The sequence below is a fragment of the Eptesicus fuscus genome, chromosome 5 (assembly GCF_027574615.1).
Source record: "Eptesicus fuscus isolate TK198812 chromosome 5, DD_ASM_mEF_20220401, whole genome shotgun sequence".
Classification (NCBI taxonomy): domain Eukaryota; kingdom Metazoa; phylum Chordata; class Mammalia; order Chiroptera; family Vespertilionidae; genus Eptesicus; species Eptesicus fuscus.
The window spans coordinates 66,897,781-66,925,416 of NC_072477.1; the positions used below are offsets into that span (position 1 = coordinate 66,897,781).

General features: G+C 42.2%; 1 protein-coding gene across 1 annotated transcript in view; it reads right to left on the reverse strand.

Moving 5' to 3' along the window:
* BUB1B (BUB1 mitotic checkpoint serine/threonine kinase B) overlaps positions 1–14,505 on the reverse strand; it is a 72,978-nt gene extending 58,473 nt beyond the window's left edge. The window contains exons 1-3 of the mRNA XM_008142993.3: positions 14,366–14,505; positions 6,483–6,542; positions 5,930–6,074 (exon numbers count right to left, since the gene is read on the reverse strand). Coding sequence (XP_008141215.2) covers positions 5,930–6,074; positions 6,483–6,542; positions 14,366–14,505 — 345 coding nt within the window. The remainder of the gene's footprint in view (positions 1–5,929; positions 6,075–6,482; positions 6,543–14,365) is intronic.
* Between the last annotated feature and the right edge of the window lie 13,131 nt (positions 14,506–27,636).

Consider the following 27,636-nt stretch of genomic DNA (forward strand, 5'->3'; position numbering starts at 1 on the left):
AGCAAGAGAAAAGACTTAGTTACCTACAAGCGAACTCCCATCAGATTGTCAGCTGATTTCTCAACAGAAATTTTTCAGGCCAGAAGGAATTGGCATGAAATAATCAAAGTGATGAAAAGCAAGGAGCTACAACCAAGACTACTCTATCCAGCAATACTCTAATTTAAAATTGAAGGAGAAATAAAGACCTTGCCAAATAAGAAAAAGCTAAAGGAGTTCATAACTACCAAATCAACATTACAATAAATGTTGAAGGGGCTGCTTTAAGAAGAAAAAGAAAAAAAAAAAGATAATAACAAAAATGGCAATTAATACATATCAACAATTACTTTAAATGCAAATGGTTTAAATGCTCCAATCATAAGACATATTGTGGCTGAATGGATAACAAAACAAGACCCTTACATATGTTCATGAGAGACTCACTTCAGATGGAAAGACACACACACACACACACACACACACTGCAAGTAAAGGGATGGAAAAAACATTTAGTGCAAATAGAAATGAAAAACAAAAAACAAAAAAAAAAAACAGCTGGAGTAGCAATATTTATACCAAACAAAATAGACTTTTAAACAAAGGCTATAATAAAGAGACAAAGGACATTACATAATGATAAGGGGATCAAGCCAACAAGAGGATATAACTCTTTTAAACATTTATGCACCCAACATAGGAGCACTAAAATATAGAAAGTATACTTGAGGGGCATAAAGGGAGTGATCATCTGTAATACAGCCATAGTAGGGAATTTTAATACCCAACTGACATCTAAAGATAAATCATCCATACAGAAAATCAAAAAGGAAACAGTAGCCTTAAATGACACACTAGACTAGATGATATTTTCAGAGCATTTCACCCCAAGACAGCAGAATATACACTTTCTTTAAATGCACGTGGAACATTTTCCAGGATGGACCACATTGTAGGACACAAAACATATCTCAAAAAATTTAAGAAGACTGAAATCATATCAAGCATCTTCTCTGTCCACAAGGGTATAAAACTAGAAATAAACTACAAGAAAAAAACTAAACACAAACAAATACACAGAGGCTAAATAACATGTTACTAAACCAGTGGTTCTCAACCTTTCTAATGCCGCGACCCTTTAATACAGTTCCTCATGTTGTGGTGACCCCCAACCATAAAATTATTTTCATTGCTACTTCATAACTGTAATTTTGCTACTGTTAATGAGTCATAATGTAAATATCTGTGTTTTTCGATGGTCTTAGGCTCTACAGCAGCGGTTCTCAACCTGTGGGTTGCAATCCACAGGTTGAGAACCGCTAGCAGGGTCACCTAAGACCATCGGAAAACACAGATATTTACATTACGATTCATAACAGTAGCAAAATTACAGTTATGAAGTAGCAACAAAAATAATTTTATGGTTGGGGGTCACCACAACATGAGGAACTGTATTAAAAGGTCGCGGCATTAGAAAGATTGAGAACCACTGTACTAAACAATGCATGGGTTAAACAATGAGATGAAGGAAAAAAATCAAAATATACTTAGAGACAAATAAAAAGACAACAACTCCAAATCTATGGGACATAGCAAAAGCAGTCCTAAGAGGGAAATTTATAGCATTATAGGCATACCTCATGAAATAAAAAAAATAAAAACTTCAAATGAACAATATAATCTTACACCTAAAGGAACTAGAGAAAGAACAACAAACAAAGCCCAAAGTGAGTAGAAGGAAGGAATAATAAAGGCCAGAGAAGAAATAAAATAGTCTAAAAAGATAACACAATGGATCAATAAAACCAGATGTAAGTTCTCTGAAAAGCTGAACAAGATTGATAAACCTTTAACCAGATTCATCAAGGAAAATAGAGGACCAAAATAAATAAAATCAGAAACGAAAGAGAAGTAACAACTGACACCACAGAAATACAAAGGACTGTAAGAAAATACTATGAGCAACTGTATGCTAACAAATTGGATAATCTGGAAGAAATAGATAAAATCCTAGAAACATACAATCTTCCAAAACAAAACGAAGAAAAAACAGAACACCTGAACAGACTGATAACAACGAATGAAATAGAAGCAGTAATAAAAAAAACCTTACAACATAAAAAAGTCCTGGACCAGATGGCTTCACAGATGAATTTTACCAAACATTCAAAGAAGAACTAACACCTATCTTCAAACTATTCTAAAAAATTCAAGAGGAGGGAAGACTCCCAAGCTTTTTACGAAGACAGCATTATCTTAATTCCAAAACCTGATAAAGACACTACAAAGAAAAGTGTAGGCCAATATCCCTGATGAACATAGATGCAAAAGTCCTCAACAAAATATTAGGAGACCAAATTCAGCAATACATTAAAATGATCATTAACCATGATCAAGTGGGATCTATTCCTGGGATGCAAGAATGCTACCAAATCCACAAATCAATTAACATGATACACCACATAAAAAAATAAAGGACAAAAATCATATGATCAAATTAATAGATACAGGAAAAGCACTTGACAAAATCAGCACCCATTTATGATGAAAACTCAGCAAAGTGGAAAGGAAGGAACATACCTAAACATAATAAAGGCCGTATTTGACAAACCCACAACTAACATCATATGCAGTGGGGAAAAACTAAAAGTGTTTCCCTTAAGATGAGGAACAAGTTGAGGAATGTCCACTTTCACCACTCTTATTCAACACAATACTGGAATGGAAGTCTTAGCCATAGCAATCAGACAAGAAGAAATAAAAGGCATCCAAATTGAAAAGGAAGAAGTAAAACTCATCATTTGCAAGGTGGCATAATACCATATAGAAAGAACCCTAAAAATTTCATCAAAAACTACTAGAACTGTTCAATGAATTCAGCAAAGTAGTAGGACACAAAATAAATATTTAGAAATTGGTTGCTTTTTTTAAAAAACCAATAATGAACTATCAGAAAGGGAAACTAAGAAAACAATCCCATTTACAATTGTCTCAAAGAAAATAAAATACCTAGAAATAAATTTAAGCAAGGAGGTAAAAGAACGATACCTGGAAAATTATAAGATGCTAAAGAAAGAAACTGAAGATTCAAATAAATGGAAGCATATACTGTGCTCATGATTAGGAAGAATTAACATCATTAAAGTGTCTATACTCTCTGAGAAAATCTATAGATTCAATGCAATTCCTATCAAAATACCAGCAGCATGTTTCACAGAACTAGAACAAATAGTCCAAAAATTGATATGGAATCACACAAGACCCTGAATAGCCACAGCAATCTTGAGAAGGAAGAACAAAATTGGATGTGTCACATTATCTGATATCAAACTATACAATAAGGGTTTAGTAATCAAAACAGCATGGTACTGTCATAAAAACAGACATATATATCAATGGAACAGAACAGAGAGCCAAGAAATAAACCCATGTCTACATGGTCAATTAACATTTGACAAAGGAGGCAAGAATACTCAATAAAGGCAATCTATTCAATAAATAGTATTGGGAAAATTGGACAGATACATACAAAAAAATAAAACTAGACCACATTCTTACCCCATATACAAGCATAAACTCAAAATGGATTAAAGACTTAAATGTAAGACTGAAAGCCATAAAACGCTAAGAAAACATAGGCAGTACAATCTCTGACATTTCTCATAGTAATATTTTTTCTGATACAGCTCCTCGGGGAAGGGAAACCAACCAACAAAAAAACATCAAACTAAAAAGCTTTTGCACAGCAAAAAAAACCCATAAATAAATTAAAACAACCACCTAATGAATGCAAGAAAATATTCACCAATGACACATTTTATGAGATTAATATTCAAAATTTATAAATAACTCATATAACAACACCAAAAAACCCCCAAACAATCAAATTTAAAAATTGGCAGAGGACCTGAATAGACATTTCTCCAAAGAGGACATAAAGATGACAAAAAGACAAGAAAAAATGCTCAATGTCATTAATGATCAGAGAAATGCAAACTAAAACCACATTAAGATACCACCTCACACATGTCAGAATGGCTATCTTCAATAAATAAACAAACAAGTGTTGGCAAGTATGTGGAGAAAAGGGAACCCATGTGCACTATTGGTGGGGATACAGATTGGTGCAGCCACTATGGAAAACAGTATGGAGGGTCCTCAAAAAATTAAAAATGGAACTGCCTTATGACCCAGCAATTCCATTTCTGGGTATATATCCAAAGAAACCCAAAACACTAATTCAAAAATATATATGCACCCCTATCGTCATTATTTACAATAGTCAAGATATGGAAGCAACCCAAGTGACAATCAATAGACAAGTGGGTAAAAAAGTGGTGAGATTACTCAGCCATAAAAAAGAATGAAATCTACCATTTTCGACAGCACAAAAGGACCTAAAGGATACTATGCTAAGTGAAATAAGTCAAGTCAGAGGAAGACAAATACCATAGGATTTTACTTATATGTGGAATTTAACACGTTAAGCGCCAAGACTGTTTTGTCTTCCTTTCTGTTTCAGTCACCGGTGACTGACATGGCGCTTAACATGTTAAAGAACAAAATAAATGAACAAACAAAATATAAAAAGACTCATAGATAAGAGCAAACTAATGGTTGCTAGTGAGGGGGGTGGGGAGATGGTGGGGTTGGGTACTGGGTGAAGAAGGTGGAGAGATTAGAAGTATAAATTTGTAATTACAAAATATTCATGGGGATGTAAAGCGCAGCATAGGGAATGTAGTCAATAATATTATAATAATGACATATGGTGCCAGGTGTGTACTGAAAATATCAGGGGAAATACTTTATAAAGTATAAGATTGTCTAACCAGTATGCTGTACACCTGAAACCAATACAAAATAATATTGAATGTAAAGTGTAATTGAAACATAAAATTTGAAGAGAAAAAAAAAGTTGAGCCTCCCTCAAGAGATATTTTAGCCAAAAATTTTATCAATTTCAAATATCAATATTTTGTCATATTATAATAGTCACTGTAAATATTCCATTACTTGGAATTATCTAATCTAGTATCTAATTACCTATTTTTTATAATTTTTTATTTTTTTTAAATTTTATTTTATTGCTTAAAGTATTACAAAGAGTAGTACATATGTCTCCTTTTTTTCCCCGTTGACCTTCCCCCAGTCTCCCCTATCCCCCAGTATCTTGCGCCCACTGGTTATGCTTATATGCATGCATACAAGTCCTTTGGTTGATCTCTTAACCCCCCACAAAAATTTTTTTATTTTTATTTTATTTTTTAAATTTATTTTTTTATAAGTATCTAATTATCCATTATCTAACACTGTATTCTAAATATTTATCATTTACTTTTTTCTTATCTCTTTTAGGATAAAAGCAATGAAATTAATGTCTAAGAAACCCTGGTCATTATTAGTTATGAAGATATTTTCGTAAAAAACCCTTAAGAGTGTTCTAGAAATAAAAGAACTACATGTCAAGTAAGACAGTACAATATAGTCAGGCAGACATTTTTGGACAGAGCAATAAACTAGGTAAAAGAAGCCCAAAGACAAATGAAGAATTAAACAACATTTTTTATGATGATGACTCTCAAAAAGCAGAGAAAGGGATACCAGAATCATCTACAAAAGCTTTTTCCAATTTTACTAATATCATGTATTAGATCCTACACATTCTCCTCCAATACAACTGCATGACCCAATTATATTTAAAACAAACAAACAAACAACACACTCCCATGGAAAGGTATACCAGCCTTGTGATCACTCGTAAAGAGGTATAAAACATTATATTAAAATCTATCTTTAAAGTAAAACCAATTTACCAAATATTGAAAATTTATTAAATGTTTAGTATCTACTAAAAGGCTCAGGTTTTGCCATTTTTTGGTGTACCGGGTATTTCTAGAGAAAATCTTTTGGTTTAATATTTTAAATTCAGATGGTATTTGAAACTTACCAATTTAAGCCAGAGACTGAGAAACCGAGGATCATTATAATATCTTTTTTCTCCTTGTAGTGCTTCTACAGCTCTTTCCAATAATGTTGCCATATTACTCTCCTTCCCACCCTGAGGATAGTTCTGCTCCGTCCAGTTAATATACCTGAACAGGAAGAAAAGGAAAAGAACATTTTAAAAGTACAATAAACTTTTGTTTTTGCTTCAAGACCCATTCTGGATTTTTTAAAGCAGAAATACCTAATATATTGAAAGTATGCTTATTTAGAGGTCCTCAATGACATGTCCTAAGCTTGTATCCCTCAGACTTTTCCAAGTATCTCTAATAAGTGCCAATTGGAAATAATGGGGATAGGGATAAAAGGGTGTAGTTCACAGCTACAAAATTGAAATTTCTTTAGTCTTGAATAACTCAGGAAGAGACACTATGATTATTCTGTCTCTCTGTCCACAAGACACCATTTTATATTCTGGCACACTGTTCTATAAACCCCAATTTGAGAAGCATGGCCATAAGGATTCATCTGTTAAGTTCGAATAAAAAAATACTCACCTATCCCAAACATCCAGAGGGTCATTTCCAGTGTAAAATCGAATTTCAGATTCAAATTCCCTAAAATTTAAACAAAACAATGTTAACATTAGCAATAGTTAAAGTTGCCAAATAAATATGTATCACCTCCATTTTTAGTCATTCAATGTCTAATGTGAATCTAGATAACTACACTGGAGTTTGAGGGTTTGTTAAACAGAAAGAATAAGAATAGAGATAATTAGGATTCTGCCTGGTAACATAACAAAACATGTAGAAATTAGAGAAACAAATTCCAAGAAACATATAGGAAAGCAGTATTACACAGCAATTTAAAGTCCTGGAATAAGACTCCCTAGGTTCAAATGCAGTTCCAGTAACACTAACTGAGTGACATTGGACAAGCTATTTAAAATCTGTTTTCAGTTTCCTCATCTGTAAAATCTTACCTAATAATAGACAAACATGTAAATTGACCATACTTCCGCTATGCCCACAGCCAATCAGAGTGAGTATGCAAATCAACCCAACAAATATGGCGGCTAATTTGCATACGTACCTGGGTCCCGGGAACATCCTCGGCACCCAGGTCACTCAGAGCCGGCCATCGGAGGGGCGGGGGCCCCCTGCCCAAGCCGGCGATCGGAGGGGCGGGGGGTGGGGGGCCTTGCCCAAGGCTAAAGCCTTGGGGGCTTTAGGCTTGGGCAAGGGCTGAGCCTGCGATCTGAGGGGCAGGGGCAGAGCCGGCGATCAGAGGGGGAGGGGCCGAGCCAGTGATCAGAGGGGCGGGGCCCCCTGCTCAAGCCTAAAGCCCCTGGCTGAGCCTGCAACTGGAGGGGCAGGGGCCGAGCCGGCAATCAGAGGGGCAGGGCCCCCTGCTCAAGTTTAAAGCCTCTGGCTGAGCCTGCGATCGGAGGGGCAGGGGCCGAGCCTGTGATCTGAGGGGCCGAGCCTGTGATCGGAGGGAAGGGGAAAAAAAATCAATGGAAACATATCCTCAGGTGAGGATAAAAAAAAGAGAAAGAAATGTCATATCCTATGAAAGACACATCCTGAAAATGCCTAAAGAAAGTTGTCATTTTTTCATGGTGATGGGACTGGAGTCCGTGTTGATGAAAATACCTTGGCGGCTGCGGTGACTGGCAGTGGCTACAGCAGCGGGGTGATGGGGCTGGCGCCTTCCCCTGATCAGCCTGATCGCCTCCCGCAAAGGGAGGCCAGACTGCCGCTTAGGCCCGCTCCCAACGGGGAGCGGGCCTAAGCCGTCAGTAGGACATCCCCTGAGGGCTCCCAGTCTGTGAGAGGGGGCAGGATGGGCTGAGGGACCCCTCCCCAGTGCATGAATAATGTGCACCGGGCCCCTAGTGGAATAATAATAGTACTAGTACTTATCTTATTAGGTTGATTAGTCTTAAATGTAAAATGTTTAGACATAACTTAATAAATGAAAGCTATTATTTTGTATGTATACTAGAGGCCTGGTGCATGAAATTTGTGCACTGGAATGGGGGGGGGGGGGAAGTCCCTCAGCCCAGATTGCGAGAGGGTACAGGCCAGGCCTAGGAATCCCACCGGTGCACGGGGGCCAAGGAGGGATGAGGGAGGGCTCCAGGGCGTGTCCAGCCCGACTCACTCAGTCCTGATAGGCCAGACCCCAGCAGCAAGCTAACCTACCAGTTGGAGTGTCTGCCCCCTAGTGGTCAGGCATGTCATAGCGAGCGGTTGAGCGGCCTTAGCATATCATTAACATATTACACTTTGATTGGTAAACCGATGACCAGACAACTGGACCCTTAGCATATTAGGCTTTTATCATATAGGATAATAGTATGGAACAAACTAAATAGATACAGACACAAACACACACACACACACACACATACACACATACACACAAGAATCTTAGAGTTAAAGAAAAATTCCATGGGCAACATTAGTCAAAGAAGAGTAATATTATGTAATTTGGGAAGTGCCTTAAAGAAAGTATAAAATATGACTTTGTAAAGACCTGGGAAAGGCCAAGGACTAAGAGTTAAGACTGACTAGTTAGAGTAGAGGGGAAAATATTGGGTAATAAACCACAATGTAGATAAATCAACAAAAACTGTATAAGAGGTTATGTTTGATATAAATAATAATAAAATAGTCCCTGATACAAAGAAATTTATACTCTAATAAGACAAAGTTTAAAATGAAAAATTAACAAAAAATACAAAACATTACAGTATATTACAATTGCCAACAATGGATCATTAAGGCTTTAAGAAGTCAAATCAGCAGGTTCAGAAGGTGAAGAAGATGCCGCAAAACCAAGATGGCAGCATAGATAAACACCTAAACTGCTGCCTCGCACAACAATTTCAAAACTACAACTAAAAGACAAAATGGACATCATCCAGAACCACAGGAAGGCTGGCTGAGTGGAAATTCTGCAACTAGAAGGAAAGAAAAAAGCACACTGAGACTCAGAGGAGCTGCGGAAGTGAAGTCCAGAGGTACGGAGGCGCGCATGCGCGGAGAGAGCTGGCAAATGAGTACGCGGCTGGCTTTCTCAATCAGGAGGGAGACAAAAGCTCCTGACCACTCTGAACTCCAATTCCGGGCGAGACTCTGGGGACCCAGACTCATTCAGGGAGAAACTGGACTGTCTGGCGGCGGGCAAAACTCGAGGGTGGCTTTCTCTCAGAGGTGCTTGTAGCGATTACCGCGGGACACTGAGACCCAGGGGCCTCTTAGGGCAGGGATGACGGGAAGCCATCGCTGTTTGCTCCATCCTGAGACTCCACCCCATTCAAGCTGAGCACAGAGGCTTTTGCAAGTCTTGTCTCATAAGGGTGTCTCCAGCACAGAAGTTCTCCCAGCATAGACACAGCTGATCCTCACAGACAACTGGCCTGGAGGTCAATTCCTCCCAGTGATACCAACAACAATCAAGGCTTAACTACAACAAGACTGTGCACACAGCCCACAAAGGGGTGCACCAAGAGTGTCCACCTCAGGTGACTGGGGAGGCTGAGCCACTGGACCCTATAGGACACCTATCACACAAAGCCACTCTATCAACTCAGGGAAGCAGCCGAAATGCGGAGACAAAGAAACAGGTCACAAATGAAAGAAATGGAGGAAAGCAAACGACTGGATATAGAGTTCAAAACCACGGTTATAAGGTTTTTCAAGAATTTTCTAGAAAAGGCTGATAAATTTAGCGAGACTCTCGAGGATATGAAAAAGGACCAACTAAAATTAAGCATACACTGACTGAAATTAAAAATAATATACAGAGATCCAACAGCAGACTAGAGGATTGCAAGAATCAAGTCAAAGATTTGAAATACAAAGAAGCAAAAAACACCCAACTGGAAAAGCAAAAAGAAAAAAGAATCCAAAAATATGAAGATAGTGTAAGGAGCCTCTGGGACAACTTTAAGCATACCAACATCAAAATTATGGGGGTGCCAGAAAAAGAGAGAGAGCAAGATACTGAAAACCTATTTGAAGAAATAATGACCGAAAACTTCCCCAACCTGGTGAAAGAAATAGACTTACAAGTCCAGGAAGCGCAGAGAACCCCAAACAAAAGGAATCCAAAGAGGACCACACCAAGACACATCATAATTAAAATGCCAAGAGCAAAAGACAAAGAGAGAATATTAAAAGCAGCAAGAGAAAAAGTTAGTTACCTACAAGGGAGCACCCATACGATTGTCAGCTGATTTCTCAACAGAAACTATGCAGGCCAAAAGGGAGTGGCAAGAAATATTCAAAGTGATGAATAGCAAGAACCTACAACCAAGATTACTGCTATCATTCAGAATTGAAGGTCAGATAAAGAGCTTCACAGATAAGAAAAAGCTAAAGGAGTTCATCACCACCAAATCAGTATTATATGAAATGCTGAAAGGTATTCTTTAAGAAGAGGAAGAAGAAGATAAAGGTAAAAATAAAAATTATGAACAACATGCCCTAACCGGTTTGGCTCAGTGGATCGAGCGTCAGCCTGTGGACTGAAAGGTCCCAGGTTTGATTCCAGTCAGGGGCATGTACCTTGGTTGCAGGCACATCCCCAGTAGGAGGTGTGCAGGAGGCAGCTGATCGATATTTCTCTCTCATCAATGTTTCTAACTCTCTATCCCTCTCCATTCCTCTCTGTAAAAAAATCAATAAAATATATTTTTAAAAAATTATGAACAAATACATATCTATCAACAAGTGAACCTAAAAATAAAGTGAATAAAAAATCTGATGAACAGAATAAACTGGTGAATATAATAGAATCAGGGGCATAGAAAGGGAGTGGACTGACTATTCTCAGGGGGAAAGGAGTGTGGGGGGTGCAGGAGGAGACTGGACAATAATCGTACACCTGTGGATGAGGACAGGGGTGGGAGGTAAGGGCAGAAGGTGGGGTGGGAACCGGGTGGAGGGGAGCTATGGGGGGAAAAAAGAGGAACAATTGTAATAATCTGAACAATAAAGATTTATTTAAAAAAAAAAAAAGGTGAAGAAACCATAACATTTGAAAGAAAAAGGGAGTTTTCCAGGAGAGAAATCAATATTAAATTAAGTTGTGAAGGTGGGAAAGTTTAACCAGAGGAAATTGAGCTATAACATAACATCAATATTGGGAACAAATGGAGCTATCTGGAGAGGTAAGAAGGGCATGAGCCACTTGTTGGTTCTTTAATTGGAGAGTATGTTGAATATGACAAGATTTCAAAAAGATTAACCAAGTAATATTTTAAGACTAAGACCATCAGGAAAGCAGCCACAATTATAAAGCTAAAATGGCAATTTAAGTACGAGATGAGGGGATTATCTGCAGAAATGGTGAAAAAATAAAAAGACACTACTAGTAAAAATCAGCCATCCTCCAAATCCTATATAATAAAAGGCTAATATGCAAATTGTCCCTCGACCAGAAGTTTGACTGGGAGTTCAACCAGGGTCGGGGCCAGCCAGCCCACCGCCCTCAGCCCCTCCCCCTGGCCAGGCCCACCCCCAATCAGGGCAGGCTGGCCGGACCCCACCTGTGCATGAATTTGTGCACCGGGCCTCTAGTTTATCTATAGATTCAGTGCAATCCAATCAAACTCCCAGGTCTGTTTTTCATAGAAATTGAAAAGATGATATTTAAAATTTGGAAAGACAAAAGGATCAAAAATAGTTAAAATTATTTTGAAAAAGAACAATAAGACTTGAAGAACACACTCTACCTGACTTTAAAACTTGCCACATATAGAGCTAATCCAGACAATGTATAATTGGTCAAAGAATAGACAATTAGAACAATGAAACAGAATAGAGAGTCCAGAAATAATACACACATATACAAGCAAATGATTTTTGACAAGGGTCCCTAAGCAATTCAATAGGGAAAATAAAAAATAAAAAAACTCTCTTCAACAAATGGAGGCAGATATCCATATTGGGGCAGGCAAGAGGGGGAAGGGAGGGAGAACTTTTACCCCAACCTTACACTATACACAAGGATAAATTTAAGATGAATCATAGACCTAAACATAAAAGCTAAAACAATAAAGCTACTAGAAGAAAACATAGAATATCACTGCAACTTTGGAGTAGCAACAATCTCCTAGAGATGACACAAAAAACACTTATCATAAAAGAAAAACACTAATGAATTACTTTTCATGAAAATTAAAAACTTCTTGCTTATCAAAAAATACCACCAAGAAAACAGACAGCCATGGACTGGGAGAAAATATTTGCAACACATATTTGCTAAAGGACTTTTATACAGTTTATATAAAGAACTCCTGCAATCTAATTTTAAAACTGAGCAAAACTCTAACTAATACACCACACAAGAAGTTATAGAAAAGGCCAATAAGCCCTAGCCAGTTTGGCTTAGAAAATCGAGTGTCGGCCCTCTGACTGAGGGGTCCAGGTTTCTATTCCAAGGCACATACTTTGGTTCCAGGCTCAATCTTGGGCATGTGTGGGAGGCAACCAATTGATGTGTGTCTCTTTCACATCAATGTTTCTCTCTGTCTCTAACCCTCCCTTCCACTCTCTCTAAAAATCAATGGAAAAATATCCTCAGGTTAGGATTAACAATAACAAAAAAGTGCTCACTACCATTAGTCACCATGATAGTAAAATGGGAAGTAAAACCATAATGAGATACTATTACACATCCACCAGAATGGCTAAAACACACAAGATTGACACCATCAAATACTGGAGTGGATTTGGAGCAAATAGGCTTTCGTACATTGGTGGTAGAAGTTTAAAATATCACAACCTCTTTGGAAAACTGGCAGTTTCTTAAAAAGTTAAACATATTCTATGACCTGCAATTCCTTTCCAAGAGAAGTGAAAATCTATGCCCACAAAAAGCCTTGTATAAGAATGTCCATAGTAGCTTTACTCATAAAACAAACAAAATCAGAAAGAATCTAAATGTCCACCAATTGATGAATAAACAAATGGAATACTACTCAGTAATAAAAAGGAGCAATCTATTTATACATGCAACATGAAAAAAACCATGCTGAGTAAGAGAACCGTATGATTCCACTTATATAAAATTCTAGAATAAGCAAAAGTAACCTGTGTTGACAGAAATCTAATCACTGATTGCTTTGATTGGAAAGGGGCATGAGAGAGGTAACGAAAATGTTCTGTCTTAAAATGCATGTCAAAACTGATTAAATAGTATACATAAAAATCTGAGCATTTCACTGAATTAAATTATACTTTAAAAAAATTGCTAGTCCTTAGGAACCAACTAAATAAAATTAGGGTAAGAGAGCAGTAAATAAGAACATTCAGGTGACTTTTGGTATCACTAACCAAAATGGAGTAGAAAAAGAAAGGTTATTTATGAGAAAAGAGATTCAGTATTTAATAATTGGTGAAACATTTATCTAACTATATATTACAGGTAGATAAAAAGGTATTTGGAAAGCAAGTAAAAGATATATACAGTAGTTAAATAATCCTGGAAAATCTGAACATGGAAGAACTTAGGTAAATGCAGTAGGAAGTCAACAAGAAAAAGGTGCAGTTGGAAGAAGAGAAAAAAAAACTAGTAAAATGTCACAGAAGCCAGGAAGAACAGAATACTACCAGCTCTGAAGCAAAATCATAAAATCCAATGCTTTTAAAGATCTAATGAGATGAACAAGAATATTCATCACATAACCCAAAATTATAATTTATTTATGATGGAAGAATTTTGTCAAAGACCCAGGATAGAAACCAATACTTTACTTTTTTGAAAAAAGCGTATTTATCAAAACATGTATTAGTCAAAGAAAAGCAAGTTCCTTAGGTCTGTTTGAATAATGTAGTTTTTTCCCCCCAGTTTTTGTTTATCCAGAATTCGTTAAATCATTATTGAGACACTTTCTAGTATAAATTAAGTTTCTCTGAGGTTTACATTTTTTTTGGAGATCACTATTCATTTTGGCGCATTATAAAAAATACTTTCCTAAAAAGTTAATAATTGAATACACATAAAAGATAGCGGATTCAATCTCATTCAGTACTCAGAATTTAAGGAAGAAATTTCTCTAATTGATTACTATCAAATAAAAGAGTTAATTCTGTTTGGGATTCAGAATGACAGAATACTTTTGGAAAATGTAGTAATATGATACTTGCTTTACTTTGCCTCTCATTGCCCCCTGTATTAAGATGCATTTCTACCGATACAAGAGTTTGGCTGCTTCACAATGAAATGAAATCCTAAAACTCTTGTTTTTAATCATACTTGAGCTCTTCAGATAGCTGTCATGATGAGAAAACATGTGAGAAAAGATTCTCATAGTACCAATTTTTGAAGAGTACTCCTAAGGCCATTGTGCATGGATCCACACAATTATCTACCAGAGCTGGGTATGAACAATGACAGGTTGAGCTCCAACTGTTCTACACACCGTTTCTGCTGCTGTAGAGTAGTGTTCCGGGCAGATTCTTGTTGTGCCAATACACCCTGAAGTGTTGATATGCTCCGACCCTGTCTCAAGGGCTGTACATTTTCTTTACTCAGCTCCCATTCATCTCCCTCCAGAGACATGGCTTCACTGTGAAGAGAAAATAAGTTTCATATCAATATTGAAATATATCACGAGATTATTGTAAATGTTCTCAGATAAATGATTATTCATGATTAGGTTGAGTATTGTGGGCATGCACATTAGTAATGTTATTACACTTCTAAGCTTCTGAGTCTGTGACCTGATTTCCAAGTTTATGACTATAGTATTTGCCTAACGGAAGAGAGAATGTAGTAGGGTATTGTGGATAGTATTATAAGAATAAAATTTAAGGCAGGAAGGAAAGAAGGGAAACAATTATTATAAATTTGGCAAAGTGGACAAAAAGTAGTTCTATGCCTACCATGGAATGCATCATCTAGTTTAATTTAAAATTAGCAAAGTGTTCATGAGAATGCTACCCACGTTTTAGCTGATGACTTAAAACTAAAGTTTACATATATAGCTAGCCCAGAGCAGAAGCAGACAAAAATACATTTTACTGATCACATCTGCCTCCCTGCCCCCATTCTATCAAGCCTATGGGCAGGGGCAATCACCATATTGGGTATGGACTCTGAACTTCAGAACTCTGTCATGGTCAGATAAAAGCCTACATCTGAATAACAGGCATTATTTCTGGGTTTAAAACAGAGAGACAGATTAGGCACTAATCTTCAAAATTGAATGAAAGTTATCTGTGACCTCAGTCTAGATGAGAGAGCAAAACTCTCTTCAAGAAAATAAGTCAGACTTCGGACTGAAGGGTCCCAGGTTGGATTCTGGTCAAGGGCACATTCCCTGGTTGCAGGCTAAATCCCCAGTAGGGGTGTGCAGGAGGCAGCCAATCAATGATTCTCTCTTATCATTGATGTTTCTATCTCTCCCCCTCTCCCTTCCTATCTAAAATCAGTAAGAAAGTATATTTTTAACAAAGAAAGAAAAGAAGTTAAGCCCTAGCCGGTTTGGCTCAGTGGATTGAGCACTGGCCCACAGACTAAAGAGTCATGGGTTCGATTCCAGTCAAGGGCAAGTACCTCAGTTTCGGGACCAAGCGGGAAGCAACCAATCCATGTGTCTCACATTCATGTGTTGTTGTTTTTTTCTCTCTCTCTTTCTCCCCCCCTCCCTTCCACTCTCTAAAAATCAATGGAAAAATATCCTTGGGTGAGGATTAACAAAAAAAAAAGAAGAAAAAAATAAATTCATTTAGGTTGTAACTACTCACATCATTTTAATATTGTGTGAATCCTGTAACAGCCATGCCATTTATTTTTGTATCCCCCATAGTCTAATACAGGATCGGACATTAGTAAGCAATAAATAAATACTTGAGTTCATCTGAATTTCTTCTCTTGCTCTTAAACTAGCAATTAAATTATCTCAGTTAAATGCCCTAAACTGAGTTGAGACTACTCCCTTGCTTCCTCCTCCTCCTCCCACAGTCTTCCCTCATCTCAATTTCATTTTTCCAGTTGCTCAAAAGTCTTGGTACCAACCTTGACACTCTTCGCACACCTCCCCAGTCACTCCGCAAGTCCTGTTGGCTGTACCTTCAAAATGTATCTAGACATCAACCTATTCTCACCATCTTTACTGTTTCCAGCTTGGCTCAAGCCGCCACTTCTCTTGCCTGGATTATTTCAATAACTTTACTAATTTCCTTGCCTCCATTCTTTTCTACCTTTAGTCTTTTAAACACTGCAGCCAAAGTGATCCAATTTAAGTTCATGTCAGACCATGTTTCTTCTGCTGAAAACTCTCCAATGACTTTCAGAGTAAAAGCCAAGTCCTTACAATGCCTGCAATCTCACCTTTTTTCCTTCATTTCCTTGGACTCTCCTGGTTCCTTAGGCTTCAGCTACTCGCCAGGTGTAGCGCCTCCTCCAACCCTCACCCTCCAGCCTTTGCTCTTCCCCCAAATAAATGCATGGCTAGCTCCAGAGCTTCTTTTCAAGTCTTGACCCAAATGACACCTTCTCAGTGAGGCCCCCAGTTCAAAACTGTCTCAAATTGCACCAACCTCCTCTGCCCCACCTTTTTTTATTTTTTAAGTAGTGACCACCATCTAACTTTTACTTTATTTATCTCGTTTATTGTCTGTTATCCCTACCCACATCTCACCCCAGAACTTAAGTTTCAGGAGGGTAAGGGTTTTTGTCTCTTTTATTTGCTGCACCTGGCAAATCAGTAGGTTGTCAATAAGTATTTGTTGCATGAACTAAAGAGCTCATGACATGACATTTATCTAGGTATTGTGTACCCCAAAATGAAAACGCAGAGAATTCCAACCTAGAGGAGGTAATACATATTTCACAGATGGAAAAGTAGCAAGCACGCAGAGAAGGGTTTAGATTTCTAACTATGCTACTGCCATCATTAGGGCACCTACCAGTTGTTGAGCACTTATTTGGAGTCAGTTACTTTACGAATACTTTGAATTCTCCCAGAACCAGGCAAGGTAAGATTAATATCAATATTTTCCATATTAAGACGTGTCCGAGGTCAAACAGCTAGTAAATGGCTGAGCTGAGATACAAACGCAGACATACACACACACACCCCAAATTCCAAGTTCTTTGTAACCCTGGGGTCCCCAGCCTCCTTCCTGTTGAAGCGGCACGGGGCGGGGTCTCAGAGCCGGCCATGCGGTGGCCAGGGCTTACCCGGAGTCTGCACCTTCGCCCCCGGCGTCAGACTCGACCAGGAAGGCGGCTGCGGCCCGGCCTGCTCTTCTACCGACCGTCCGCCCTTCTCCTTGACCGTTGCGAGCGGGGCCTCGGGCTCCTGTTAGGTACCATGGGGCCTCGCAGGACCAGCTCTCAGCTTTCGCACCTACCTCAAAGCACCCTCTTCCTTCTTCGCCGCCATCCCGCATCCCCGGCTCAGGTCCTTGTCCCGCTGTGGGCCTTTCCTCGGGGCCGCAGACCGTCTGGGCTTCCTTCTGCAATCGGCCCTTGGATGTATCAAAGCGACCAGAGGGTGCTCTGCAACGTAAGAAAGGCATGCACCTAACTCCGTAACAAACCAGCCACCCCTAGACCAGCCGCCAACTTTCAAATTTAACGGTCCCGCACGGACGACGTAGCTACGCCCCTCCGCTCTTATTCGCGCCTTTTGCTCAAGGCATTCTGGGGTTTGTAGTTTAGCCCAGGTTTAACCCACGCAAGTCGCGGTGCATAATGGGAGTTGTAGTTTCCAGGATCGGTGGCTGCCAGGCACCGCAGGTTTAAGGGGTATACTCGTAAATTCTCTGCAGATGCTTTCTGCGTGTAAGGCCAGTTTCTGGGCCAAGTCAAAGACACTTTAAGCACGAAAATGTCTTTGATTTTTTGAACGTAGGGAGAAATTTTTGACTGCTTGCACTTGGCTTGACTTTTTTCTGGGGTGGCTGGCCAGGCTATATGATCACCCCCTGAAGTCTGCCCCAAGTTCTCACATGTGTCCAGAGTTCTTAGGCTACTTTGACCCAGTTGTTTCCAACTCTTGAATTCAGAAGAGCTGGATTCTAGTTCTGTAATCATCGTATCAGAGTTGCACCTGTCCTGTGTCCTAGTCTCTCTCACCTTGCTATCACATTGAAAACATATTAACTAAATCATAATAAGATGTTAATAACAGTTAATGTTTGAATGCAGCACTTTCCACATCATTTTCTAAGATGCTAATATATGTTACAGGAGAATAAGTGTTTGGTGTTCAAATAAGTTTCTGAAATTCTGGGTTAAATGAGCATCTTTACTGAAAGTTTCCCAAGAGATCCTAATATGCCAAAGTGCATCATGAATCTCAGAGGGAGGTGCTAGTTTTCTATTGCTGCTAGAGCAAACTACCATAAATTTAGTAGCCTAACGCCACACCAATTTGTTATTTTACAGTTTGGTATAACAGAAGTTTGACCTGATCTCATTGGGCTAAGCAAGAATTTGTTTTCTTTTTTCTAGTTTTTAAAGGCATTCACTAGTATTCCTTGGCTTGTGGCCCCCTTCCTTAATCTTCAAAGTCAGCAACATAGTGTTTTTCTGGCTTCTGTCACATCTCTTTCTCTGATCACAGTCAAGAAAATCCCCCTGCTTCTAAGGGCTCATGTGATTAGATTGCGTCCATCCAGATGATCTAGGACAGTGGTCAGCAAACTCATTAGTCAACAGACCCAAATATCAACAGTACAACGATTGAAATTTCTTTTGAGAGCCGAAAACCGACTTCTGCGCATGGGCCACGAAGTTTCAATCGCACTGTACGTGCGCGCCCGCAAGTGGAAGAGCCGCACTCAAGGGGCCAAAGAGCCGCATGTGGCTCACGAGCCGCAGTTTGCCGACCACTAATCTAGGATAAACTTTCTATCTCAAGGTCTTGAACCTATAAGGTGACATATGCACAGGTTCCATGGATTAGAATACGGACATCTTTGGGGGCCATTATTCTACCTACTACTGAGGTTGCTGAAATATGTTGACATATCTAAACTTATTTGATCCTAACGAAACTTTCTCAAACATCTTTCAGAACAATTTTAGGCTCATTGTATTTTAACAGTAGGCCTAGGCCCTAGGAGAAGAATACACATAAAGGAATAAATCTTAATGGTGGAATTTCAGGCACAGTTGCACGTGGTAGCAGTTAAGGACTAGCAAGCTCCTCATTTTCATTCATTTACTTCACATGCAAAGCCATACCTATCTGCACCAGTGGCTGTTAGAGGGATTCAGTTATCAGAAAAATCTATGATCTCTTGCTTGTGGAGGTTGTGTGTGTGTGTGTGTGTGTGTGTGTGTGTGTGTGTGTGTGTGTTCTTGATTATCAAAGGCTGATTTCCCCCAACTGTGCCTTCATGGATTATACAAAATCCAGCGTTAGTAAGCTAAACTGCTAAGATGAAAACCTCTGGGTCTCCAGGGAATCCTTTGGATGGACTGCTTGTTTACTGTGCAACCACAGGAGGAGGGAGGGACTGTCCCACGGATGGGAGGAAGGTCAAGAGAGACCAAATGGGTGTGTGTGTGTGTGTGTGTGTGTGTGTGTGTGTGTGTGTGTGTTCAGGGCCTGAAGGAGACCACATCTGGGAAAGCAGCGTCACCACTCTGGCCTTTACCCTAGCAACAGATCAACCAATCAGAGCAGCATCTGCATCTTGTATTTACCAGTGGTGAAGTGTCTCGAGGTAGAAGAACCAATGAGAAAGAGGCACAGTAATTTAAACCATCTTGTGTTGCCAGGAGGTAGGGAGGTGAAGGGTGAAAAGATACATTAGCCCAGTGCTGGGGGCTACTGGCTGCTGCCTAGTTGCATCTCACAGTAGCTGTTGCTGACTGGGTATTAGTTTACTATCCAAGGAGCTGGGTTTTTCTCTTTAACTTCATGAAAACTCCTTTCTGGACTATGCTTCTACTTTTCTACAGAACTACCTTACTTTTCATGGGTCTTCTCAAACCATTGGAAATTGCCTGACCCAGAATTTCTATACTTATACATGCAAAAAATATACATGCCCACGAGGAGATACTAGTTATCTACTTTTGACAGAAGAACCAAAAGGTCAAGATGGACCACAAGCTGAGAACAGAAACTGGGCTGTTAAGAAACAAATTTAGATGTAGAGCTAAGTAAGCTATTTAGCTAATAGGAAGTGCAGAATTAGACTGCTTTGCCCTGGCATTAACTTGACCAGAGTTTTGTGTGCAGGAAGGTCTTGGAGAATCTAGAAAGTTTCCAGATATTCACTACTGTGCTCAATTTACACATGAGGTGACCCAGACTCAAAGAAGTAAAGCGACTGTGAGACTTCCCATTCAGGAAGAGCAGAGTGGGATCTGAATGCTGCCAGCTCCGTACTTCAAGCCCAGTACTGTGTTAAGGGATTCAACCAGTTGTAATGTTTAGTAAACTTCACCTTCTGGGTGTCACTTTCTGTGGGAGGAGTGAATTCAGGTTCTCCAGCATCATATGTAGAGGAAGCCTCCACTCACTCCAACATGTTAGATATTTCCCCAAAACCGATGAGTGGGACCCCTGGCAAGTAATTTTGTTTGCTTTTGAGGAAGAAGAATGGTGGAAGCAGGAGGGTTTGTCCACGGGCTTGTGGAGAACAGGAATGGGGAGGGCCACCTAAGATCCACCTTGGACATGACCCTCCTTGGCCTGGCCCCGAGGACTCCTGGCCTGGTGTAGAGAGGGCCTGTGGCAGGGGCTGAAGGAGTCAGTTCTGTGTGAGGCTGGCCTCCAGCAGCACTACCTTCATGCCCAGTTGCCAAGGGCACAGCTCAGCTTTAGCATCAAAGACTGGCCATTTTGCCCTAGCCGGTTTGGCTCAGTGGATAGAGCATCGGCTCGCCGACTGAAAGGTCCCAGGTTCGATTCCGGTCAAGGGCATGTACCTTGGTTGCAGGCACATCCCCAGTAGGAGGTGTGCAGGAGGCAGCTGATTGATGTTTCTCTCTCATCAATGTTTCTAACTCTCTCCCCCTCACCCTTCCTTTCTGTAAAAAATCAATAAAATATATTTTAAAAAAAGACTGGCCATTTTGAGAGCACTGGGCAGCCACACCTGAGCCTAGATATCAGCACCCACCTAGCTGGCTCCACCAGAGGTGAGATATCCTCCAGTGGCCTCAGAGACAGCAGGAAAGGAAGAGGAGGGCAGAGGCCGGCTTGGAACTGGACTGGTTGGTGAGCATAAGAGCTCTGGAAAACACCCAGATGACCTGGGGGACGCTTTGAAAAGGGGGCTGACTCAGGGCTGCATATATCATTGTACAAATGATGCCATGCCTAAGAGTGCTTGACCAGAGGCACAAATGGGGACACTTTTCCCTGCTTTGTTCACTCAGAGGAGGCATCTTTGAAAGTTACCCTGGCCGGGTAGCTCTGTTGGTTAGAGTATCATTCCGATAGGCCAAGGATTTGGTTCAATCCCTGATCAGGGCACATACAAGAATCAACCAATGAATGCATAAATAAGTGGAACAACAAATCGATCATTCTCTCTCTGTCTCTCTCAAATCAATAAAATAAAATTTTTTTTTAAAGTTTATCTATCCAGAGGGGGCTTTTTCTAATTCACACAAAGCACTGTGTGTGCTAACTGTGGAGGTCCTGTGAGAGAGAGAATGCAATTTTCATCACCCTGTTGCTGTGGCTCCATAGCAGTGAAGCCTGAGGAAATGAGTTACATGCTGGTCTATCCCAGTTTAAGGAGGTGGTGATCCCATGATAACTGAACAGCAATTGGGATGGCTCCTGGCCGAGCCAACCAATGTGGGAAAGCTGACAGGAGGATGGAGTATCTGGGGGGTGGGTATGTCTGGGCTCCCATTGCTTCCTCGCTCAGACGTTGCCTCCTGGGACCTGGTGCAGACTGTGGAAAGTTTGCTTCTGACATTCTGAGGGGCCCAGCCGTGGGAGGTATTCCTGCAGATCTGGACTCTGCATTGCTTTTCCAAGGAAAGGCCAGAGGTCAGAGGCCCCCAGGCTGGGAGAGGGTGAGACGATTGGAAGCAACTTAGTTTGGCTGACTGTGGGAGCCAAGCATGGAGATGTTTGGATTGCACAGTGAGAAGCTGACCATGGCTAGATGTGAGATGACTCAGAGAAGAATTATGTGAGGTGACAAGCTATTTGGCCTCTGTTCCCACCTCTACCCTCTACCCTCTACCCTAAAGGCTGTTCTTTTTTGGCCTTGTCTGGAGGTTTGGATCTTTCCCAGGATTAGCCAATATTATTCCTTTCTGCAGTGTTAGAGGAACTCTTCACATTTCAGAGTCCCAGGCTCACTCTTGGGCTTGATCGGACCAGCAATGGGAACTCCAGTCTCTGGAGCCAGGACAGAACCACACAGCTTTTATTCTGCACAGAGGTCTCCGGAACACACCGTCTCTGGGAAGTTTCTATGCCTTTCTTCCAACACAGGTCCCCAAACTGAAGCGGAGAGCCCAGCCGGCATGGCTCAGTGGTTGAGTGTCGACCTATGAACTGGGAGATTGTGGTTCTGTTCCTGGTCAGGACACATATCTGGGTTTCAGGCTCCATCCCCAGTGTGGGGTGTACAGGAGGCAGCTGATCAATGATTCTCTCTCATCGTTGATGTTTCTATCTCTTTCTCCCTCTCCCTTCCTCTCTGAAATCAATTAAAGAACAAACAACAAAAAACTAAAGTGGGAAGAGAATCCAGAGACAGGCCCAGTTAGAAAACATCATCTCCTAATAAAAGACAGAATCTGATCCTGTTTCTGATTTTCCACCCAAGCCCCGTGTAAGGAGTTAGGAAAGGTAGTGCGCATGCCGTGAGAAGAGGCAGGGAGGTTAGCCAGCTGTGGTCCCTGTGCTTTCACCAGGGGAGCTGAGGTATTGGGAGGCTGACCTCTGCCACCTGGGAGATGTGTGCGCGGACAGAGTCCCTACGGAGTTGTCATGGGGAAGACCCTGCCACACAGACAGGTTTGAGAAAGGCTCATCCCTCCCATCCGCGGGCTGTAGTTTCCTCCTCGACTGCAAAGAAATTGGACCTGCAGGCTCCTTCCAGCAGTCAAAGGCTTGTTCCACTGTTTCATCCTGCATCCCTCATTGAAGTGTGGAGCCACGAGGCAGGGCGTGGCAGTTCTTGCTCATAATGGAATTCCCAGAACCTGACTAACTGAAGGAAGTGAACAATAGAGAATAGCTAGCACATGACCTATTAGACCAAGCACTCTAGGATGTCATTCGTTCACTCAATATTCATTTATTGAATATTTTATGTCAGGTGCTGTGCCATACACCAGGGGTATAAAGATGAAAAAAAGCACAAGTCCTGTGTTCAAGAAAAGCAATTTATAACATGGTAGCTTCTGAGCTGTAACCCCGCATGTGCCTAGAATTTGGCAGCCCTTCCCCCACCTAAGCCTGGGGGCTGAGAGAAGGGAGGTCTCAGAAAGTTCTTCCAAAAGGGGCCTTGAAAAATGATTAGGAGTTACTAATCTGGCAGAAGGAACAGCATGTCTAATACAGGGAGGCAAGAGAGTGAACATACTGGTGATCTGGGGAACTGTGGGTAGGAGCGTAGGGGCGGTTATAGGGACCTGGCTGGAGATGCCCCCGACTCACTGCACCTGGCAAACAGCAAGGTTGGAGGGCAAACCCAGCCCCTTCTGCTCCCAGTCTAGGGTGGGCATCCCATTTGGCCTCCTATTCCTCCTGCTCTGGGAAGGTCAGAGGGCAGGGCACAAAATGGGCACCTCACCCACCTGGATGCATTCTGTTCTTCACTTTAGACGCAGTTCTTGGATGCAAAGCTGTTTTCATCTATTGGTTTTATTCTGACTGAGCCACTGAGGCTGCCCTGACCAGGGGGAACTGCCCCAGCTGCTCTGACTGGGCTGCAGGTCGAAGCTCTTGTCTCTCCCAGAGGGCTCCTGTGTCTCCCCTGCGCCCCTCCTTGCTGCCCCCAGCCCCGACATGTTCCCATTAGCTAGGGTGGCTCCTCCTTGGCCAGTACTCATCACATGGCACCATCCTCCACCCCACTTGAGGATGGGGGTCACTGTGAAGTTTTAACTTCTTTGTCTTTCCTTGCCTCCTGGGCCCATCTGCAGACTGAGGTAGCCCTGCAGTCAGGCACACTGTCCAGACTGCAAAATACTCCTCTCCAGGGGTTTGCACCCCACATGCTTCCGCTTCCCAGCGGGCATCTGGAGGGTGAGGGTATTGCGGGACCAGGGAGCACGGTGGGCATTTAATGGGGATGGGGCAGATTGTCCCACCCAAAATGGTCATGACCTCCACCATTGAGAAGCACTGCATCTGGGCCCACTTTATTCACAGAAGTGCAATTTGTGTAAATCTCTACATCAGGGCTTCTTACTGGTAAACCTCGCTGTGCACATGAATCGCTTGGGGAACTTGTTAAAATGCAGATCCTGATTCTGCAGGGCTGGGGTGGGCCTGAGCTTCTGCATTTCTAACGAGCTCCCAGGTGTTGTTCAGACTGATGTGCATATTTCTTTCAGGGAGGGGAGTGTATTGGGGGAGGGGGGCACTTTGTCTGCAGAACTCGATATTGCCAAATATTTGCTTAGATTGGTGATTTTTGTCCAGGAGTGATTTTGCTCTTCTCCCAGGGGACATTTTTGATGGTCACAACTCAACTAGGGGGGTTGGAGGCAGGGGTGCTAGTGGGTAAAGGCCAGGTATACTGCTGAACATCCTGCAAAGGACAGGCCAGCCCCTCACAACAAACAGTCATGCAGCCTCAGATGTTAGTAGTGCCAAGGTTAAGAAACCCCGGGTTAGATAAAATTCTAAGACAATGTGAAATATATTGTGGGCAGTCTGACTTCACTGCAGGTTGGTGACTGCAGCCATAACGCTGTGAACACATGTCATTGACTAAGGCTTGGGCCCTCTGAGCATGCGCACATTAGCGGGTTAGAAATCAGAAGCACTGAGACTTCACAAGCCTTGGAGATAAAATTAAAAAAAAAATCTATGGTGGGGAGAGGGATAGGGTGAAGGAGGAAGACACAGGTAGATGTGGGCATGGCCCATATTTTAGTTCTGGCACTGGGTTTTCATGTTTCTTATATCCTTTGAAATAAATAATTAAACACAAATAAACACAAAGACGGGCTTTGCCTGGATCAATGAAGGAAGAGGCTATAGACCAAGGATTGTGATTAAGCCAATGTACTTGGGGTTAAAAAAATCAGAATTACCCAGGGTGAGTGACTAATAATAAAGTTATAACATTATACTCATGGCAAAATTATCTGTGAGGGGGAGAGAACGTGACAGGTTATACAAAAAGACAAAAGTAGGCACCTTGGGAAGAATGTCACTTGCTTTGGATCTGACTCTTTCCCAGCACATGCATAGTGGAGGGGGCATCGGGAGGCCCGGGACACAGGCTCTTCCCTCTTGTGTCCCATTTCAGCCATGCAGGTACCCTGAGGACTGTCCCATGGCTTATCACAGTCCCAGTGGCTACAGGTCACATCTTCACAACCTGCTGCCCAGAGGTGCCTTCCATCGGGTCCTCTGGCCAGCTCTCCTGCAACAAGGTATGGGCCCTCGCCCCATCCCTGCCCCACTGCCCCTCTGGGATCCACGGCCTGACTCATCATGCCCAGCTACTCTGCTAGACAGACATGGACAATTGATGGTGTTTTCTCTGGCAACTTTCTGTGCCCTCAAAATTTCTCACTGTCCTTATGCCCCCTATTTTCTAGTTACCCAGGCTTATTATTTCCTCTCTATTTCTCACAAAATCTCAACTAGTCCCAGAGTACCTGGACAAGTACACCTGGCTTTGAACTTCCTTTCCTACCCATATCCAAATGTACCTCTCATATGCTCTCTGCCTCAAGACACTTCTCTCTGAGACTAGCTGATATAAACATCAGAGAATTTTCCTCCGTGATGCTGATGGATTTTTTATTGTACTAACCTCCTCATGTGGTGTATGTGTATGTAAACAGAAGATATTTGGATAGCTAATGTCCAGATTCAGAGAAATAACTCCAGAGGTGGAGGAAGTTAAAAATCACCAAATGTCAGAATGAACAGAGGTCTCACAGATCTTCTAGTAGTACAACTCTCTTAAGTGACAGACTCAGAACCAAGCTTCAGATAAATTATTTGTCCAAAGTTGCACAGCATATTGGGGCTAAATTGAGAGCACAACTCAACTCCCATTCCTTTATTCAGTCAGTCACTCAGTCAACAAATCCTTTTTGGGCATTTACTATCCCATGCCAGGTGTGACTGCGCAATGGGGGCACAAATAAGATGACAGTTTTGTCCCAGGTCACTGATAAAGAGAGATATGTTAAGTCACCAGGTATCCTTTACTTCACTTGGCTGCCAGGAAGTTAGTTGCGTGCAGTTACAATAATTACCCTTAACGCATATTTTCTGGAAAAACTGTCACCCCATTTTTTTAATACATCTTTTTATTCATTTATCCCTGTTTGCATGATTCTATCATTTCTTTGTTATCCTATCTAATAAAAGAGTAATATGCAAATTGACCATCACTCCAAGACACAAGATGGCCACCCCCATGTGGTCAAAGATGGCTGCCCCCATGTGGACACAAGATGGCTGCCACAAGATGGCCAGCAGGGGAGGGCAGTTGTGGCCAGTTAGGGGTGACCAGGCCAGCAGAGGAGGGCAGTTGTGGGTGATAAGGCAAGCAGGAAGGGCAGTTAGGGGTGACCGGGCCGACAGAGGAGGGCAGTTGGGGGGGACCAGGCCTACAGGGGAGGACAGTTGGGGAGGACCCAGGCCTACAGGGGAGGGCAGTTGTGGGTGATCAGGCAAGCAGGGAGGGCAGTTAAGGGTGATCGGCCTGGCAGAGGAGGGAAGTTGGGGGAGACCAGGTGAGCAGGGGAGGCAGTTGTGGGTGATCAGGCAAGCAGGGAGGGCAGTTAAGGGTGATCGGCCTGGCAGAGGAGGGAAGTTGGGGGAGACCAGGTGAGCAGGGGAGGGCAGTTGGAGGGGAGCAGACCTGCAGTGGAGGACAGTTGCGGGGGACCCAGGCCTGCAGGGGAGGGCAGTTGGGAGGGACCAGGCCTGCAGGGGAGGGCAGTTGTGGGCGATCAGGACAGTAGGGAGGGCAGTTAGGGGTGACCAGGCCAGCAGAGGAGGGCAATTGGGGGGGACCCAGGCCTACAGGGGAGGGCAGTTGTGGGGGGACCCAGGCCTGCAGGGGAGGGCAGTTGGGGGGGCAGGCCTGCAGGGGAGGGCCCAGGCCTGCAGGGGAGGGCAGTTAGGGGTGACCAGGCATGCAGGGGAGGGCAGTTGGGAGGGGCAGGCCTGCAGGGGAGAGCAGTTAGGGGTAACTGGGCCGGCAGGGGAGGGCAGTTAGGGGCAATCAGGCCAGCCGGGGAGCAGTTAGGCATCGATCAGGGTTTCAGGGGAGTGGTTAGGGGGTAATCAGGCTGGCAGGCAGAAGTGGTTAGGGGCAATCAGGCAGAGGCAGGCAAGCAGTTGGGAGCCAGCAGTCCTTGACTGTGAGAGGGATATCTGACGGCCCATTTAGGCCCGATCCCGGTGGGTAGTCGGACATCCTTCAAGGGGTCCCAAATTGGAGAGGGTGCAGGCTGGGCTGAGGGACACCACCCACCCCCCATGCACGAATTTAGTGGACCTGGCCTCTAGTTTACTGTAAGTTGTCTCAAATTATTTTTGGAAATAAG